This window comes from Pongo abelii, chromosome 20, assembly GCF_028885655.2.
Source record: "Pongo abelii isolate AG06213 chromosome 20, NHGRI_mPonAbe1-v2.0_pri, whole genome shotgun sequence".
Classification (NCBI taxonomy): domain Eukaryota; kingdom Metazoa; phylum Chordata; class Mammalia; order Primates; family Hominidae; genus Pongo; species Pongo abelii.
This window is the reverse complement of record NC_072005.2, coordinates 41191333-41208321: the sequence shown is the minus strand read 5'-3', so window position 1 is coordinate 41208321 and position 16989 is coordinate 41191333. Positions and strand designations below refer to the sequence as shown.

General features: G+C 51.8%; 1 protein-coding gene across 11 annotated transcripts; it reads right to left on the bottom strand.

The window, feature by feature from the left end:
* Positions 1-30: 30 nt before the first annotated feature.
* PROSER3 (proline and serine rich 3) lies at positions 31-16823 on the bottom strand. Of its 11 annotated transcripts, XM_054540194.2 has the most exons (12): positions 16683-16772; positions 15538-15634; positions 15017-15219; positions 12851-12978; positions 12640-12743; positions 10050-10132; positions 9810-9952; positions 8036-8223; positions 6970-7942; positions 6799-6880; positions 6465-6630; positions 31-1740 (listed from the first exon to the last, which is right to left on the bottom strand). In XM_054540194.2, the coding sequence occupies exons 1-11, from the start codon at positions 16691-16693 to the stop codon at positions 6489-6491; spliced, it is 2154 nt and encodes a 717-aa protein (XP_054396169.2). In that variant the 5' UTR covers positions 16694-16772; the 3' UTR covers positions 31-1740; positions 6465-6488. The 11 variants fall into 11 exon arrangements, with proteins under 11 accessions (XP_054396169.2, XP_054396177.2, XP_009230739.4 ...); XM_054540202.2 differs by lacking the exon at positions 31-1740 and having other exon boundaries at positions 4279-6630; positions 16683-16803; XM_009232464.4 differs by lacking the exon at positions 31-1740 and having other exon boundaries at positions 4279-6630; positions 6970-7921; positions 12640-12740; positions 16683-16776.
* Between the last annotated feature and the right edge of the window lie 166 nt (positions 16824-16989).

The following is a 16989-nucleotide window of genomic DNA, read 5'->3' as shown; positions in this document are numbered from 1 at the left end:
TTGGCTCCGCCCTTGGCCTTAGGCCGATGCCCCGCCCATCCGGAGGCTTCTCATTGGCTTCTCCTTGGGCTCCACCCCGGCTCTGTGTCCTCGGTCCCGCCCCCCAAGTTTGACAGCGCCACGCCCATGGCTGCTTTACATTGGCTGTCATCACTCTCCTGAGACACGCCCCCAGGTTCTTTATGTTTTGCTCCCGACACTTCCAACACCAAGCAACTGACCCTCCCCTTCGTCCACTCCCAGCGTCCATTCTTCTGACTTTTTTATTTTTATTTTTTTAAGAGACAGGGTCTCACTCTGTCGCCCAGGCTGGAGCGCAGTCCTGCAATCGTGGCTTACTGCAGCCTCAACCTCCTGGGCTCAAGCGATACCTCCCAAGTAGCTGGGACTACAGGCGTGCGCCACCACGCCTGGCTAATTTTTTTAGACATGGGGGTCTCACTATGTTACCCAGGATGGTCTTGATCTCTGGGGCTCAAGAGATACTCCCGCCTCAGCCTCCTTTCAAAGCGCTGGGATGACAGGCGTGAGCCACCACGCCAGCCCCTGATAGTCTTAATTGGATTCTCCCACGGCCTCAGAGCAGTGCCCAGTTCCTTAAGCAGCTTTTCAAAGTCCCAGTTCCAAGTCTCACCTTTTCAGTCCTGATCCCGACCCCGTTCACATAATGCCGAGGACGCTCCGCCCATGGACGTTTCTCATTGCCTCATACACCTTGCCTAGGACATAACCCGAGGCTTTCTGCGATTTGGCCTCCCCCTGCCCACTGGGCATTTTCTTGTTTCCCCTTCTACTGCTTATTACGGGCCAATCTCCAGCCTTGATTTTTTTTTTTTCTAGGAAAATGTTTAGGGGGAAATGCCAGATCATGCTTATGCCCCCCATAAAGCCAATCCCAATGGAGCCTGCTACCACTGAGCATGCCCGGATAACACTGTAATAATGCCCTTCACAAGAGGGTCTCTCCTTGGTCATGCCCTCGACAAATTCTCACCTCAGAGGGTCTTGGTCTGTTCATTCGTTCATTCATTCACTCAAACTCTGATCAATTTGTAGATACATCAATAACCAAACCAGGAGAAAACATACCCTGCCCACATTGGAGCTCAAAAGCTACTGGGAGAAGACAATGAACAAAATTAACATTAAACAAAATATAGACTATTAGGCCAGGCATGGTGGCTCACGCCTGTAATCCCAGCACTTTGGGAGGCCGAGGCAGGCAGATCACTTAAGGTCAGGAGTTCAACACCAGCCTGGCCAGCAGGGAGAAACCCCGTCTCTACTAAAAATACAAAAATTAGCCAGGTGTGGCGGCGGGCGTGCCTGTAATCCCAGCTACCTGGGAGGCTGATGCAAGAGAATGGGTTGAACCCAGGTGGCAGAGTTTGCTGTGAGCCGAGATCGCACCACTGCACTCCAGCTTGGGTGTTGAAGTGAGACTCTGTCTCAACAACAACAAAAAATTGCTGGGGGCAGTGGCTCACGCCTGTAACCCCAGCACTTTGGGAGGCCGAGGCAGGAGGATCACAAGGTCAGGAGTTCGAGATCAGCCTGGCCAATATGGTGAAACCCCGTCTCTACTAAAAATACAAAAATTAAAATTAGCCAGGCGTGGTGGCATGTGCCTGTAATCCCAGCTACTCAGGAGCCTGAGACAGGAGAATTGCTTGAACCCAGGAGGCGGAGGTTGCAGTGAGCCGAGATCTTGCCACTGCACTCCAGCCTGGGAGACTCTGTCTGGAAAAAAAAAAAGAATATTAGAAGGTGATTCATTCTATGGAGAATAATTAAGCAAGGGCTGGTGAAAGGGAGTGCTGAGGGAGGGATGAATGTGCAGTTACTTATGTACTAAATTTGCTGACCTCACTCTCACCACAGGGATTTCCCACACGATATTCCTTCTGTCTAGTGTTTCCCCATCAACCCCTGCAGTGATTTTTTTTATTCTTTAATTTTTCTGGGTACATAATAGGTATATTTAGGTATATATATTGAGGGGGCACAGGAGATGTTTTGATACAGGCATGCAATGTGTAATAATCACATCATGGAGAATGGGGTCCTGCAGTGATTTTAAAACAGCTGCAAATTATCTGACACTCTTCTTATCAAGACGCGGAGTCTATGACTGCTTTCTATGAATCTGGGTGGGACTAGGATAGCTTCAACCAATAGATAATGGTGGAAGTGACATGGTGATTTCTAAGGCTATGCGATGAAAGGCAATGCAGCTTCTTGACCAATGTTCTTGTCCACTGGAATGAGCTGTAGAACCATGGTGCATCATATTCGAAGTGTGACTATGCTGAAGCAGACATGCTTTGAGGAAGCCCAAGCCAATGGAGCTATGTATAGGCATTACAGTCAATAGTCCCAGTCAGACTGGGAGAAGACCATGGAAGAAGTTCCGGAGGATTCCACTCCACAGCCATCAAGTCTATCAAGTCACCTTTGAGTCTTTCCAGGTGAATCCCCAGACATCATGAAGGAGAAAAAAATTGTCCCCAACTGAGCTCTGTCCAAACCTCTGACTCTCAGAATCCATGAGCATAATAAAATAATTGTTTTATGCCACTAAGTTTTGGGAGTGGTTATCCAACTAGAGTAATTAGGACAGCTGTTTGTTAACTAGGTAATTTCTACCTGTCTCAGCTTAAGTGTAACTTCCTCAGGAATGCTTCTAGACCCCACCCATGACCCAGCTAGATCAGGTTCTGCTACTATAGCATCTTTTATTTCTTCTTATATCTAAACAGCTATTTTTCTTGTCAATTACATTTTTTTTTTGTTAGTTTGTTTGTTTTTGAGATGGAGTCTCACTCTGTTGCCCAGGCTGGAGTGCAGTGGCACCATCTCAGCTCACTGCAGCCTCCGCCTCCCGCGTTCAAGCAATTCTCCTGCCTCAGCCTCCCGAGCACCTGGGACTACAGGCACCCGCCACCAGGCCTGGCTAATTTTTAGTAGTGACAGAGTTTCACTATATTGCCCAGGCTGGTCTCTAACTCGTGACTTCAAGTGATCTGCTCGCCTTGGCCTCCCGAAGTGCTGAGATTACAGGCCTGTGCCACTGTGCCCTCTCTGATTTGATTTAAATGTATGGTTTGCTTAGAAAGGTTAGAAACAGGCCGGGTGCGGTGGCTCACACCTGTAATCCCAGCACTTTGGGAGGCCGAGGCAGGTGGATCATGAGGTCAGGAGCTCGAGACCAGACAGACCAACATGGTGAAACCCTGTCTCTACTAAACACACACACACACACACACACACACACACAGACAAATTAGCCAGGTGAGGTGGCGTGCACCTGTAATCTCAGCTACTCGGGAAGCTGAGGAAGGAGAATCACTTGAACCCGGGAGGTGGAGGTTACACTGAGCCGAGGTTGAACCACTACACTCCAGCCTGGGTGACAGAGCAAGACTCCATCTCAAAAAAAAAAAAAAAAAAAAAAAAGAAAGAAAGAAAGAAAGTTTGGAAACAAATATTTACCATGTGACATACAGAAGTTACTAGAAATCCATCTTATCCCTCCATTTTGTAAATGCAGATATCAAAACAACCCCAATCATATATTCTCCATCATTTTATTATGAAAAGTTTCTTTTCTTTTCTTTTTTGAGATGGAGTCTTGCTCTGTTACCCAGGCTGGAGTGCAGTGGCGCAATCTCGGCTCACTGCAAGCTCTGCCTCCCAGGTTCATGCCATTCTCCTGCCTCAGCCTTCCGAGTAGCTGGGACTACAGGTGCCCGCCACCACGCCCGGCTAATTTTTTGTATTTTTAGTAGAGACGGGGTTTCACCGTGTTAGCCAGGATGGTCTCGATCTCCTGACCTCGTGATCTGCCCGCCTTGGCCTCCCAAAGTGCTGGGATTACAGGCATGAGTCACCGCACCCGGCTGTGAAAAGTTTCTAAATTACAGCAAAGTTGAAAAATTTTACAGTGGACACCCGCATATCCACCACTTAGATCCTACCGTGAACATTTTGCTGTATTTGCTTTATCTCACATCTACCTATTACCCTATTTATCCATCAACCCAACTCATCTCTGGATGCATTTTAAAATAAATTGTCAACATTGGTTTATTGTTCCCTAAATATTTCAGTGTACATACTTTTTCTTTTCTTTTTTTTAAATACAGGGTCTAGTTCTATAGCCCAGGCTGGAGTGCAGTGGCATGATCTTAGTTCACTACAATACAGCCTTGAACTCCTGGGCTCAAGTAAACCTCCCGCCTCAGCGACCCTCCCCGCCCCTAGTAATGGGACTGCAAATCGTGTGCCACCACATCTGGCTATTTATTTACTTATTTATTTTTGTAGAAACAGGTCTTGCTGTGTTGCCCAGGGTAGTCTCAAACTCCTGGCCTCAAGTGATCCTCCCGCTTTGGCCTCCCAAAGAAGTGAGATTACAGGCGTAACTTTAACTGGCGTTCAATATTTTCTTTTGAGGTAAACTTCACATACAATGAAATTCACACACTTCACTAAGTTTGATAAGTGCATACACCTGTGTAACCCAAACCCCTCCCTAGCATGGCAACTAGTTTTTTTTTAATGTAGCCTCTAAAGTAAGTGTCAGAGAGAGAGAGAGAAAGAGAGAGAGAGAAATTATCTTTTTTTTTTTTCACTGCAACCTCTGCCTCCTGAGTTCAAGCAATTCTCCTGCCTCAGCCTCCCGAGTAGCTGGGATTACAGGCACCCACCACCAATGCCCGGCCAGTTTTTGTATTTTTAGTAGAGACATTTCACCATGTTGGCCAGGCTGGTCTTGAACCCCTGACCTCAAGTAATCTGCCCACCTGAGCCTCCCAAAGTGCTGGGATTACAGGCGTAAGCCACCATGCCCAGCTGAGAAATCATCTTTTCTAACTGAACTTTAGAAGTTAAGCTGCATCACTTCCTCTGCATTTTATTTGTTGAGGGGCCCAGTTTCAAGATGAAGGGACACAGACTGTACCTCTTGATGGGAAGTGTATCAAAGAATATCAGGTTTATAAAAACCGTAAGTTTTCCAACAGTCCAGATAGGAGGTGATGACAGCCTAGATTGAGGTGCGAGCAGTAGAAGGGGAGAAGCAGTTGAATTCTGGATAGATTTTAAAGGTGAAGGCCGGGTGCGGTGGCTCACACCTGTAATCCTAGCACTTTGGGAGGCTGAGGTGGGTGGGACACCTGAGGTTAGGAGTTCGAGACCAGCCTGGCCAACATGGTGAAACCCCATCTCTACTAAAAATACAAAAAATTGCCAGGCATGATGGCTCATGCCTGTAATCCCAGCGCTTTGGGAGGCTGAGGCAGGAGGATCACGAGGTCATGAGTTTGAGACAAGCCTGGCCAATATGGTGAAACCCTGCCTCTACTAAAAATACAAAAATTAGCCAGGTGTGGTGGCACGCACCTGTAGTCCCAGCTACTAGGGAGGCTGAGGCAGAAGAATAGCTTGAACCTGCAAGGCAGAGGTTGCAGTGAGCCGAGATCGTGCCACTGCCCTCCAGCCTGGGGAACAGAGCAAGACTCTGTCTCAAAACAAACAAACAAACAAAGAAAATTAGCTGGACATGGTGGCAGGTGCCTGTAATCCCAGCTACTCAGAAGGCTGAGGCAGGAGAATGGCATGAACCCGGGAGGTGAAGCTTGCAGTGAGCCGAGATCACACTATGGCACTCCAGCCTGGGTGACAGAGCTAGACTCCATCCAAAAAAAAAAAAAAAAAAAAAAGAAAGTTGGGGAGAGGCACGCTTAGGGGGAAAGACTGGAAACTCCGTTTAGGACCTATGGAATTTGAGATGTCTTTTAAACCCTTGCGGAGAAATGGTGATGAGGTAGGAGCCGAAGTTTTCGCAGCCAGGTCTAGGTTAGAGACAGAAATTTGAGGATTATCAGAATAGAGACGGGGTTTAGAGTCATTAAGCTAGACAAGAGCACCTATGGGTGGGTGCAGATAGAGATGTCAATGCCATGGCCCTGGGTCATGCCAAAGTTGACATGCTGAGCTAGTGACTAGGCCTGACCAGAGAGGTGCAGAGAGAAGTGCTGGAAGCAGGGAGAGAAAGTGCTTCAAGGAGGGAGGGGTCAGCTGCACCAGATGCTGCTGCTGCTCAAGCATGTGTGGGCTATGGCCTGACCATCATCCAACACTCTGATGACCCTAGTAGCTTCTTCCCCGGAGGACAGTCCTTTGGTCCATTTGAGCCAGGGCTCCTGAGTGAAGTCAGATAAGGTGAGTCCCAGTCTTGCCAGAATTCTTGTCTGAAACTCCCTCTGCCCCGAGGAAGATATAACCAGAAAGGAGATCTTGTTTCCGTGGTCAGGAAGGGGTGGGGGGCAGGGCAGAGCCACAGGGCAGTGGAGGATGGGGGGCATTTCCTTAAATTGGCATGACCCCTTAGCCTTTCCAAACAACCCCTTTCTCACAGATAACCAGTAACCGTATTAAAAAAAAAAAATAAAAAGCTTCACTGGGTAAAATAGAATCTGTACAATTCAAAGTCTTCTGGCCTCCAGGGAATCTCCTTCCCTTCTTAGCAGCCTCCTTGGGGACCTAGGGGGCGACCCGGCTGGAGGGGACCAAGATCCCGGGTCTTCAGCCTGGTCCAACAGGAACGATAATCCGGCGTCCGCTTCCCTGGAGAAAGGCCGGGAGAGCAGAGGCTGGGGTATGTGCTCAGGCTTAGGATCTGGGGATGTGGACGGACTGCTGGGACAGGGGATGAGGAGGGCTGGGTGCCTAAACCGGGTCTCAGAAGTCTCGGGGGCCCAGTGTCATAGACTCTGGGGAGGGAGGGTAAGTCACCTTTTCTGCCGACTCAGCTCTGCCCTATGGGCTCTTAGCACCTGCAGCACGGGATCGTCCTGGAACTCGCTGCCGTCGGAGTCTGGGCCGGGGAGGAAAGAATGAGCTCCAAGGGGCCGGCCTCTTAGGGGGCTGGCCTGCCTCCAACATCCAGGAAGGCGCGGGCATCACCTTCTGCAGCCTGCAGCAGCAGGGCGGCCTGGGCAAGCAGGGCCTCCGACGGGGCGTGGTCAGCAGCGGGCGGGGGCGGGGCCGGGGCCTCCGGAGACCCCACCTGGAAGGCAGGCGGCGAGGCCTTGACTGTGGATGCCTGCTCAGCTGGAGAGAGTGGGACCTCGGGCTGCAGGCAGGCTCCAGGGGAAGGAGTGGCTTCGCTCTTCCGTATCACTGACCCCGCTGCGGGCGGCAAGGCCTTGGCTTTCAGAGACTCGGCCTTGGCCCGACACTGGGATTCAGATGGAGGGGGAGTGACCTTGGTTTGGGGTTGTGTGGCCTGGACTTTCGGAGATCCAGCCTTGGGTGGAGGGGGGCCCTCGGAGTGAGGAGGCGTGTCCTCCAGGCTGTCAGGGAACAGCCGAGCTGCCACTACCTGGCCCAGGACACCCCTGAGCTGAGGGCCAGGTCCCTGGCCAGCTGCAGGGACTTGCTCGGCAGCCTCTTGGCGAGGGGCTCTGCTCCTCCGAGACTTGGGCCCCAGGCTCTTAGGCTGGGCACAGCTGCTTGGCTCAGGGATGGGCAAGCCCTGGGGGACAGCTGGGGATGCGAGGGTGGAGGCTGGAGGTGCAGGGGTACAGGCCAGGGGAGCCGGGGTGGAGGCTGGGGGTTCGAGGGTGGAGGCCAGGGAAGCCGGGGGCGCGAGAGTACAGCCCAGATGTGCTAGGGTGGAGGCCTGCTGCGTGGGAGGAACAGCCCCAAGGGATACCCAAGGCCCAGACTGTGGGGCCCAGAAGAACCCATGTGAGCTGGGGGCCCAAAAGATGTGTGGAGAGGACACTGAGGGAAAAGGAGGCCTCTCCACATAGAAGGCCTCTGGTGGACCATGCTGGGCCACACTGCTCCACAGTGGGACATGGTTAGGCTGGGTCCCCAGAGAACTGAGGGTCTCCACTGGAGCAGGAGAGGTCTGTAGACAGATAAGAGAGATCTGAGACAGAGAGAGAGGCTGGAGGGTCCTCAGTCCCCCTCAGACCCAGCCCCTCCTCCAGCTCCCCCCAGGTTCCTCCCTCCCTCAACTCACCAGAGTGCAGAGGGCAGGGGTCAGAGGTGGCACCCAAGTTCTGTCACCCTTGCTTCCCTGAGCCTGTTCAAGCTTCCGCCGCTGCCGCCACTGGTACAGAATGTCATCCTCTGGCTGAAGGGGTGCTTGAGAGGAGGCTGGGGCTGGAGCAGGGGTGGGGGTCTGGGCCTGGGCTGGTGCCGGGGATGCTGTAGGGGGAGGTAGAGAGGAGAGGGTGAGGCAGGGGCCAGGGAGATCAGCAACCCCGTGACAGCCTGCACACACGCCCTCCAACTGTGCAGGGGGTTACTCAGACAGGCTCTCCAGATCCTGTCCCAGCTCCTCTCTGGGGTGGGAAGGGGGGAAGGGGTCAAACTCAGGGGAGCGAGCACTCCTGGTCTTCTCCATCTGTCATCTTTCAAGTCTTTGTTCATTATATATATATAGTCTTGTTCTGTCACCCAGGCTGGAGGGCAGTGGTGCGATCACTGCAGCCTCGACCTCCTGGGCTCAGGCGATCCTCCTGCCTTAACCTCCTGAGTAGCTGGGACAAAAGGCGTGCGCCACCACACGGGGGTAATTTTTACTATTTTGTAGAGATGGGGTCTTGCTCTGTTGCCTAAGCTGTTCTCAAACTCCTGGGCTCAAGCCATCATCATCCCACCTGGGCTTCCCAAAGTGCTGGGATTACAGGCATGAGTCACAGTGCCTGGTTTCATTCAACAAATATTGAGCTGTTCTGGACATTGGACTTACAGCAGTGACCAGAAGACATATTCTCCAGAATCCACCCACTCCCCCACCCCCTACAGCCCTCGCCCTGCTCCAGCCCCACTCACCCAACCTGGACTCTCAAGTAGCCTCCCTCATCTCTCTACTCTCCTACAAATCTGTTTCCTACTCTCAGCCAGAGGGAGCCTGTGAATACCTGAGTCAGACCAGGCCTCTCGTACTTAAGAACCCTCCCTTGGCTGCACCTCTCTCCTGGTAAAAGGCGAAGGCTTTGCCTTTTACACCTGTGGTTCCCTCTGCCTGGAATGCTCTTCCTTCATGTATCGCACGGTGCATTCTCTCACATCCATCAGATCTTGGTCACCTTCCTTGGCTTCCCTGTTCAAAACTGCAACAACCAGCTGGGCATAATGAATGGCTCATTCTTGTAACCCTAGTGCTTTGGGAAGCGAAGGCGGTGGGGGGATCACTTGAGCCCAGGAGTTTGAGGTCAGCCTGAGCAACATAGTGAGACCCCCATCTCAACAAATAAAAAAATAAAAACAATTAGCTGGGCATAGTGGTGCATGCCTGTAGTCCCAGCTACTCAGGAGGCTGAGGTTATAGAATTGCTTGAGCCCAGCAATTGGACTATGATGGCACCATTTATTTATTGTTTTTGAGATGGAGTCTCTCTCTGTCGCCCAGGCTGGAGTGCAATGGCACAATCTCGGCTCACTGCAACCTCCGCCTCCCAGGTTCAAGCGATTCTCCTGCCTCAGCCTCCTGAGTAGCTGAGACTACAGGCATGCACCACTATGCACCATTATGTACCACGAGTGGCTAATTTTTGTATTTTTAGTAGAGACCGGGTTTTGCCACATTGGCCAGGCTGGTCTCAAACTCCTGAGCTCAGGCAATCCGCCCGCCTCGGCCTCCATGCCGGACCCACCGCGCCTGGCCTTATCCCTGTTTTACAGCTGGAGAAACAAGGCCCAGAGAGGCCCAAAGTCCCATAGCTGGTCAGTGGCAGAGTTGGGATTTGCACCCAGGCTTCCCTTAGTCCTTGCCTCTCAGCCCTTACCGGGTGCCCTGGGGCCAACGCCCTTGCTGGAGTCAGGGATGAAGGTCTCCGAGAAGGGACAGAGGCCATCGGAACTGGTGGGGAATGAGGAAGTGCTGGCATCGCTGGGGCTGAGGGAGGAGGAGGAGGAGATGGAGGCTTTGCTGCAGGGAGAAGGCAGGAGTGAGGCAATGGAGGTCTCCAGACCTGGGCCACGTGGAGCTGCAGTAGGAAGGGTGATGGGGGCGGGGGTGCAGGCACCTGCGTTTGAGCAGCCTGGCAGCTCTGCTCTGTAGGCTCAGTGTCTCCAGGTCCAGCAGGGATGAGTTCCATGTGTGGAGGTTCTGCAGGGTGACAGGGTCAGACGCCAGCCCCAACCCAAAGGCTGCCGGGAAAGGGGTTCTAAACAGAGGGCCTGGAATGCAGGTTGTACTGCCCTTGGTAACCTCACATGCCAGTTTAGGATCTGCTCCTCCTCCTCAGGGAGGAGAGACCCAGTTTTCCCCTTTGGATTAGCACCTTTTTTTTTTCTTTTTTTTTTTTTGAGATTGAATTTTGCTTGTTGCTCAGGCTGGAGTGCAATGGCATGATCTCGGCTCACAGCAACCTCCATCTCCTGGGTTCATGCAATTCTCCTGCCTCAGCCTCCCAAGTACCTGGGATTACAGGCATGCGCCACCACACTCAGCTAATTTTGTATTTTTAGTAGAGACAGGGCTTCTCCATGTTGGTCAGGCTGGTCTCGAACTCTCGACCTCAGGTGATCCTCCCACCTCAGTCTCCTAAAGTGCTGGGATTACAGGCGTGAGCCACCACACCCGGAGGATTAGCACCTTTCATGGACAAATCGTGGTTGGAGTAGGATGGATCCCACCTCCCAGATCAGAGCTGACTCATCAGAGCATTCTATCCTCTGGTTCACAGTGGTTGGCTCAAGGATGAGTGAATCACAGTGAGCCCTGGGGCTTCTGATGGAGCAATTAGAAAAGCCCCCACTTCCCACTGGAGTCACTGAGCTAGGACCATGGGAGCCTAGAGACCCCAAGGACCATCCTGGCTATTGTGAGGGGAAAGCCCGCCAGGGACTGAGCCCAAAAAAGAGGAGCACAGAGGCGGGCGTGGTGGCTCATGCCTGCAATCCCAGCACTTTAGGAGGCCAGGCAGGAGGACTGCTTGAGCCCAGGACTTCGAGACCAGCCTCGACAACAAAGTAAGATCCCATCTCTATAAAAAAACCAAAAAATTAGCTGGGCATGGTGGCGCATGCCTGTAGTCCCAGGTACTCAGGAGGCGAAGGTTGCAAAGAGTTCAAGGCTGCAGTGAGCCATGATTGTGCCACTGCACTCCAGCCTAACAGTAAGACCCTATCTAAATAAAAAAAAAAAAAAAAAAAAAAAAAAAAAAAGGCCGGGCACGGTGGCTCATGCCTGTAATCCTAGCACTTTGGGAGGCCGAGGTGGGTGGATCACAAGGTCAGGAGATGGAGACCATCCTGGCTAACATGGTGAAACCCCGTCTCTACTAAAAATACAAAAAAAATTAGCCAGGCGTGGTGGCGGGCACCTGTAGTCCCAGCTACTCGGGAGGCTGAGGCAGGAGAATGGTGTGAACCTGGGAGGCGGGGTTTGCAGTGAGCTGAGATCGTGCCACTGCACTCCAGCCTGGGTGACAGCACAAGATTCCATCTCAAAAAAAAAAAAAAAAAAAAGCCGGGCTTGGTGGTTCACACCTGTAATCCTAGCACTTTGGGAGGCTGAGGTGGGCAGATTGTCTGAGCTCAGGAGTTTGAGACAAGCCTGGGCAACACAGTGAAATCCCATCTCTACTAAAAAAATACAGAAAAATGAGCTGGGTGTGGTGGCATGCGCCTGTAGTCCCAGCTACTCAGGAGGCTGAGGCAGAAGAATTGCTTGACCCCGAGAGGCGGAGGTTACAGTGAGCTGAGATGGTGCCACTGTACCCCAGCCTGGATGACAGAGTGAGACTCTGTATCAAAAAAAAAAAAAAAAAAAAAAAAAGGAGCATGGAGCCTAGAGAGAGTTGGGTCTCTCCCAACATTATTCAAACACCTGGATCCAGGCATATCTGGAAACATCTACTTTTGGATTTCTCAATTACATTAGCCAGCAAATCCTCCTTTTCTGTTTTAGCTTCCTTGAAATGGGGATCAGCTCTAATTTTTTTTTTTTGAGATGGAGTCTTGCTGTTGCCAGGCTGGAGTGCGCTGGCGCTATCTCGGCTCACTGCAACCTCCGCCTCCCGGGTTCAAGCGATTCTCCTGCCTCAGGCTCCTGAGTAGCTGGGATTACAGGTGTGTACCACCACACCCGGCTAATTTTTGTATTTTTAGTAGAGACGGGGTTTCACCATGTTGGTCAGGCTGGTTCTGAACTTCTGACCTCGTGATCTGCCTGCCTCAGCCTCCCAAAGTGCTGGGATTATAGGCGTGAGCCACGGTGCCCAGCCTTTTTTTTTTTTTTTTAAATAGAGACAGGGTCTTGCTCTATTGCCCAGGCTGGAGTGCAGTGGTACGATCATAGCTCACAGCAGCCTTGAACTCCTAGGCTCAAGCCATCCTCCAGCCTCAGGCTCTCAAGTAGCTGGGATTACAGGTACATTCACACCTGGCTCTCTCTTTTTTTTTTTTTTTTTTTTTTTTTTAGTAGAGGCAGAATCTCACCATGTCATCTAAGCTGGTCTTGAACTCCTGGCCTCAAGCAGTCCTTTCACCTTGGCCTCCCAAAGTGCTGGGATTACAGGTGTGAGCCACTGCTCCTGATCTTCTAGTTCTATCCTAGGGCTGGTGTTGTCAGTTCAGGCACCCAAGGGAGGGAGTGAATGGGGATGTCACCTGCTTTATTTCCTGAAGGGGAGCCACAGCGTGGGATGCACTGGTCACGTTGACCGCAGTAGGGACAGCTGTATGGGGTCTTCCTTCTGGTTTGTTGGCTCCTGCTGAGAAGCCCCAGTTGAGGGTATGAGGGCCAGAAAGAGTGGCTGCTAGGGGCATTGATCAGCAAAGGTTTAGGGGTGGGGGTGGTGGATGGCACTGAAAGAGGTACCTGCTGCACTTTGACTGCTGGGGTCTGGAGAGTCAGACCGCAGCCACCAAAAGTCAGCTGGGGTTGGGCCTGCAGGCTGGCGCTCCTCTCGACTGGTGGGCTGAGCCTGGCGGAACCTGTTTATATACCTGTGAACATCAGGGGATAGGAGGTGAGTGGAGTGAGGAGAGCCAAATAATAATAAGAATAATCATAGCAGCCAATGTTTACCAAGCACCATGGCAGAGCCTGGTAGCTATCCCTCAATATCTGCTTTTCTTTCTTATATAGTCACATAACTGTTTTTGAGACAGGGTCTCGCTCTGTCACCCAGGCTGGAGGGCAGTGGTGCAATCATAGCTCACTGCAGCCCCCAACTCCTGGGCTCAAGAAATCCTCTCTCCTCAGCCTCCTGAGTAGCTGGGACACAGGTTCATGCCACCACACTCGGCTAATTTTTGTATTTTTATTTATTTATTTATTTGTAATTAATTAGTTTATTTTTTGAGATGGAGTTTTGCTCTTGTTGCCCAGGCTAGAGTGCAATGGCGTGATCTTGGCTCACTGCAACCTCCGCCTCCTGGTTCAAGTGATTCTTCTGCCTTAGCCTCCCAAGTTACTGGGATTACAGGCGTGCACCACCATGCCCGGCTAATTTAGTAGAGATGGAGTTTCACCATGTTGGTCAGGCTGGTCTCAAACTCCTGATCTCAGGTGATCCACCCACTTTGGCCTCCCAAAGTGCTGGGATTACAGGTGTGAGCCACCGCAGCCCTGCCAGTTTTTGTATTTTTAGTAGAAACGGGGTCTTGCCATGTTGCCCAGGCTGGTCAGGAACTCCTGGGCTTAAGGGATCCTCCCACTTTGGCTTCCCAAAGTGCTGGGATTACAGGAATGAGTCACCGTGCCCAGCCAGGAATGTAACTTTTAGCTGGGCACACAGCCACTCTCCTATGGACTATATTTACCAGGTACCCTTGTAGCCTTGTGGCCACGTGACTAAGTTCTTGACAAACAGGGTATGAAATGTGATTTTGGAAAGCTGATGTGGTTGAAAGCCATTTTGCACCATGAAGGAAAGGGCAACGGCCTAGAGTTGGGATAGCAACAAGACAGAAGTAACCTGTGTCCCTGACACCTCAACTACGGGCTGCCATGTCATCCCTGGTGGCTTCTGCCTGGACTGCAGGTGAGGGAGGAATAAATTCTATCTTGTTTCAGGCATAATTAATTTGGGACTCTTTGTTACAGCAGCTGAACCTGTATTCTAAAAATCTAAGTGGTGACTATGTGAGAAGCACTGCTAGAGATCATTACATATAGTAACTCACTGAAAGCTCAAAACAGCCCTAGGGGATGTGTACTATTAATACGCCCAATTTAGGCCTGGCAGTGGCTCACACTTGTAATCCCAGCACTTTGGGAGGCTGAGGCAGGTGGATCACCTGAGGTCAGGAGTTTGAGACCAGCCTGGCCAACATGGTGAAACCCCATCTCTCCTAAAAATACACAAAATTAACCAGGTGTGGTGGTGGGCACCTGTAATCCCAGCTACTTGGGAGGCTGAGGCAGGAGAATCACTTGAACCCAGGAGGGAGAGGTTGCAGTGAGCCAAGATCATGCCACTGCACTCCAACTTGGGCAACAAGAGTGAAACTCCATCAAAAAAACCAAAACCAAAACCAAAACCAAAACAAAACAAAACACCCAATTTAGAGATAAATAAACTGAGGCTGGACATGGTACGTCTAGCCTGTAATCACAGCACTTTTTGGAGGCCAAGGTGGGAGGTTTGCTGGGTGTGGTGGCATGCATCGTAATCCCAGCAACTCAGGAGGCTGAGGTGGGAGGATGGCTTGAACCCAGGAGTTTGAGGTTATAGTGAGCTGTGATTGTACCACTGACCTCCAGCCTGAGCAACAGAGCGAGACCCTGTCTCTAAACAAATAAATAAATAAATAAATAAAAAGAGATAAAGAAACTGAGGCCAAGATCATACAGAGAGTTAAATGACAGAGCTGGGATTTGAACTCAGGCAGTCTAGCACCAGAGTTCTTAACACACATAAACTGCCTGGTCCTAAAAGAGTGCTGCAGAAACAGCTCTAGCCATGATGATTATTACTGCATGCCTTCTCCCTCCCTCTAACCCAAAGCCTCCTTTTCCCCCAGGGCTGCTGGTACTTACTTGGCCACCACGGAGTCCCCTCTGTCAATCAGGGTGGGTGCTGGGGAGGCCCCCATCTGTCCCTCAGTGGTGCTGGGTGGGGAAGGGGTCCCTGAACTGGATGGCCAGGACTCCTCAAACAGCTCAGGGGAGTTGGGACCTGTGGCTAGAGGCTTGGGAGCTTGTGGGAGCCTGGATCTCTGAGACCTGGATGGGTTCAGGGTCTAAGATCAGGGAAGAGCACAAAAAGAAAAAGTGTGAGATCTGATGGGTCATCCCTGCAGGGGAACCAAGACACACACAAAGTCTCAGTCCAGAGGGGAGGAAACACATCCTGTAATGATAACAACCTAGTGTGATGGGGGCTCAGATGGGGAATCCAGGTGGTAGAGAGGGGGACAAGGGCAGGGCTGTGGGGAGGGGAGAAGGGGCTGTCTATTAAATCTCTCATCCCTATCTCTCATCACATGTCTTCCTACCCTCTAAAGGTCATTCTCTTGCTACTGGGCTGGCACTCAGCACTCTTTGAGGGGTGTCCTCACCTTGGGACACCAGGTCTGGCTCCGGGATGGCCAGTAGTGGCTTCGACCCAGGGGCGCATCTCCAAAGGGACTATCTTGAATGGAGAAAACTGGCAGGCTGCAAGAGGAAAGTGGGGTTCAGGCAGCACGTGGTTTCGCCGCAGCCCTGGGGAGCGGGACATTAGAGGAGGCCAGAACCAGACAATTCCCATAGATTCCTGGAGGAGAGGGACTGTCATTTTCATGAAGCACCGCTGCACATTCATGATAGCGACAGTGGAAGGGTGAGTCCTGGGAGCCCGCCCCTGGTGCAGTCTTAACAGGGAGCAACTCAGGAACTGACAGCCGGTGGTTCTCAACCCTGGATCCAGTCTAGGAGGGGCTTTTCAACGTTCCAGGCGCGCGGTTCCCATTCCAGACCAACAGAATCAGAATATCTATTATAATCCCAGCACTTTGGGATTACACCAAGTCGGGTGGATCACTTGAGGTCAGGAGTTCGAAACCAGCCTTACCAACATGGCGAAACCCCGTCTCTACTAAAAATATAAAAAATTAGCCAGGCGCGGTGGCAGGTGCTTGTAGTCCCAACTACTTGGGAGGCTGAGGCATGAGAATTGCTTTAACCCAGGGGGCAGAGGTTGCAGTAGCCAAGATTGTGCCACTGCACTCCAGTCTGGGCCAACAGAGCGAGAGACTCTGTCTTAAAGAAAAAAAAAAAAAAAAAAGAACCGCGGCTGGATTATATCACCGAGCATTTCCCATACATTCTTGGGGACATGAAGGCAAAGGGTAGATGGACTACAAGCCCCAGGATCCACTGGGCTCCGCCTCCGTGACAAAGTTCAAAGACAACGCCCAGGCGTGTCTGGGGGCCATTTCAAAATGAAGAAATTCAGATCTCAAGCCTTTCTTGGACACCTTTAGAGGAAATAATTCCTTGGGGGCCACTCAGAGAGGAACATAAGACTCTTAGGGGACCCCCCGGGATGCTAAAGGCTACGGCTGGAGCGGCCAACGGCTGTGGAGCATGTTGGGAATTGTAGTTCCAATGCAGTGGAGCTCTAGCGACTCCAGACCCTATCCAGCCCGTCCCTAGGCTGTGCTGCTCTCGCCCTTGGTCCTCCCCAGCCTCCTGTAGTCCCTGGAAGAGCGATCGGCCTCACCTGCGGTCCATCCCGCCGCTCCCTCCGCGCTTCCGGCACCTCTGCTCCTTCACCGAACAGGCCCTGAGCGCATCTCCGTCGCTTAGCAACGCCCTATCAGCCCCGCCCCTCTCTGTGCCCGCGCAGGAAGCGAGCGGCCTCCAAGGCGACCAATGAAAGAGAGGAAACAAAAGTACCCGGAGGGAGGTGTTTCAGGATTGGCTGGAACGACTGCCTGCTCGACAGGGCGTGTTTGATTGCAGAACCTGCCGCGTGTAGCAGTAATTGGCAAGACCGTGCACCAATGGGAAGGATCTGAGGCTGGGCT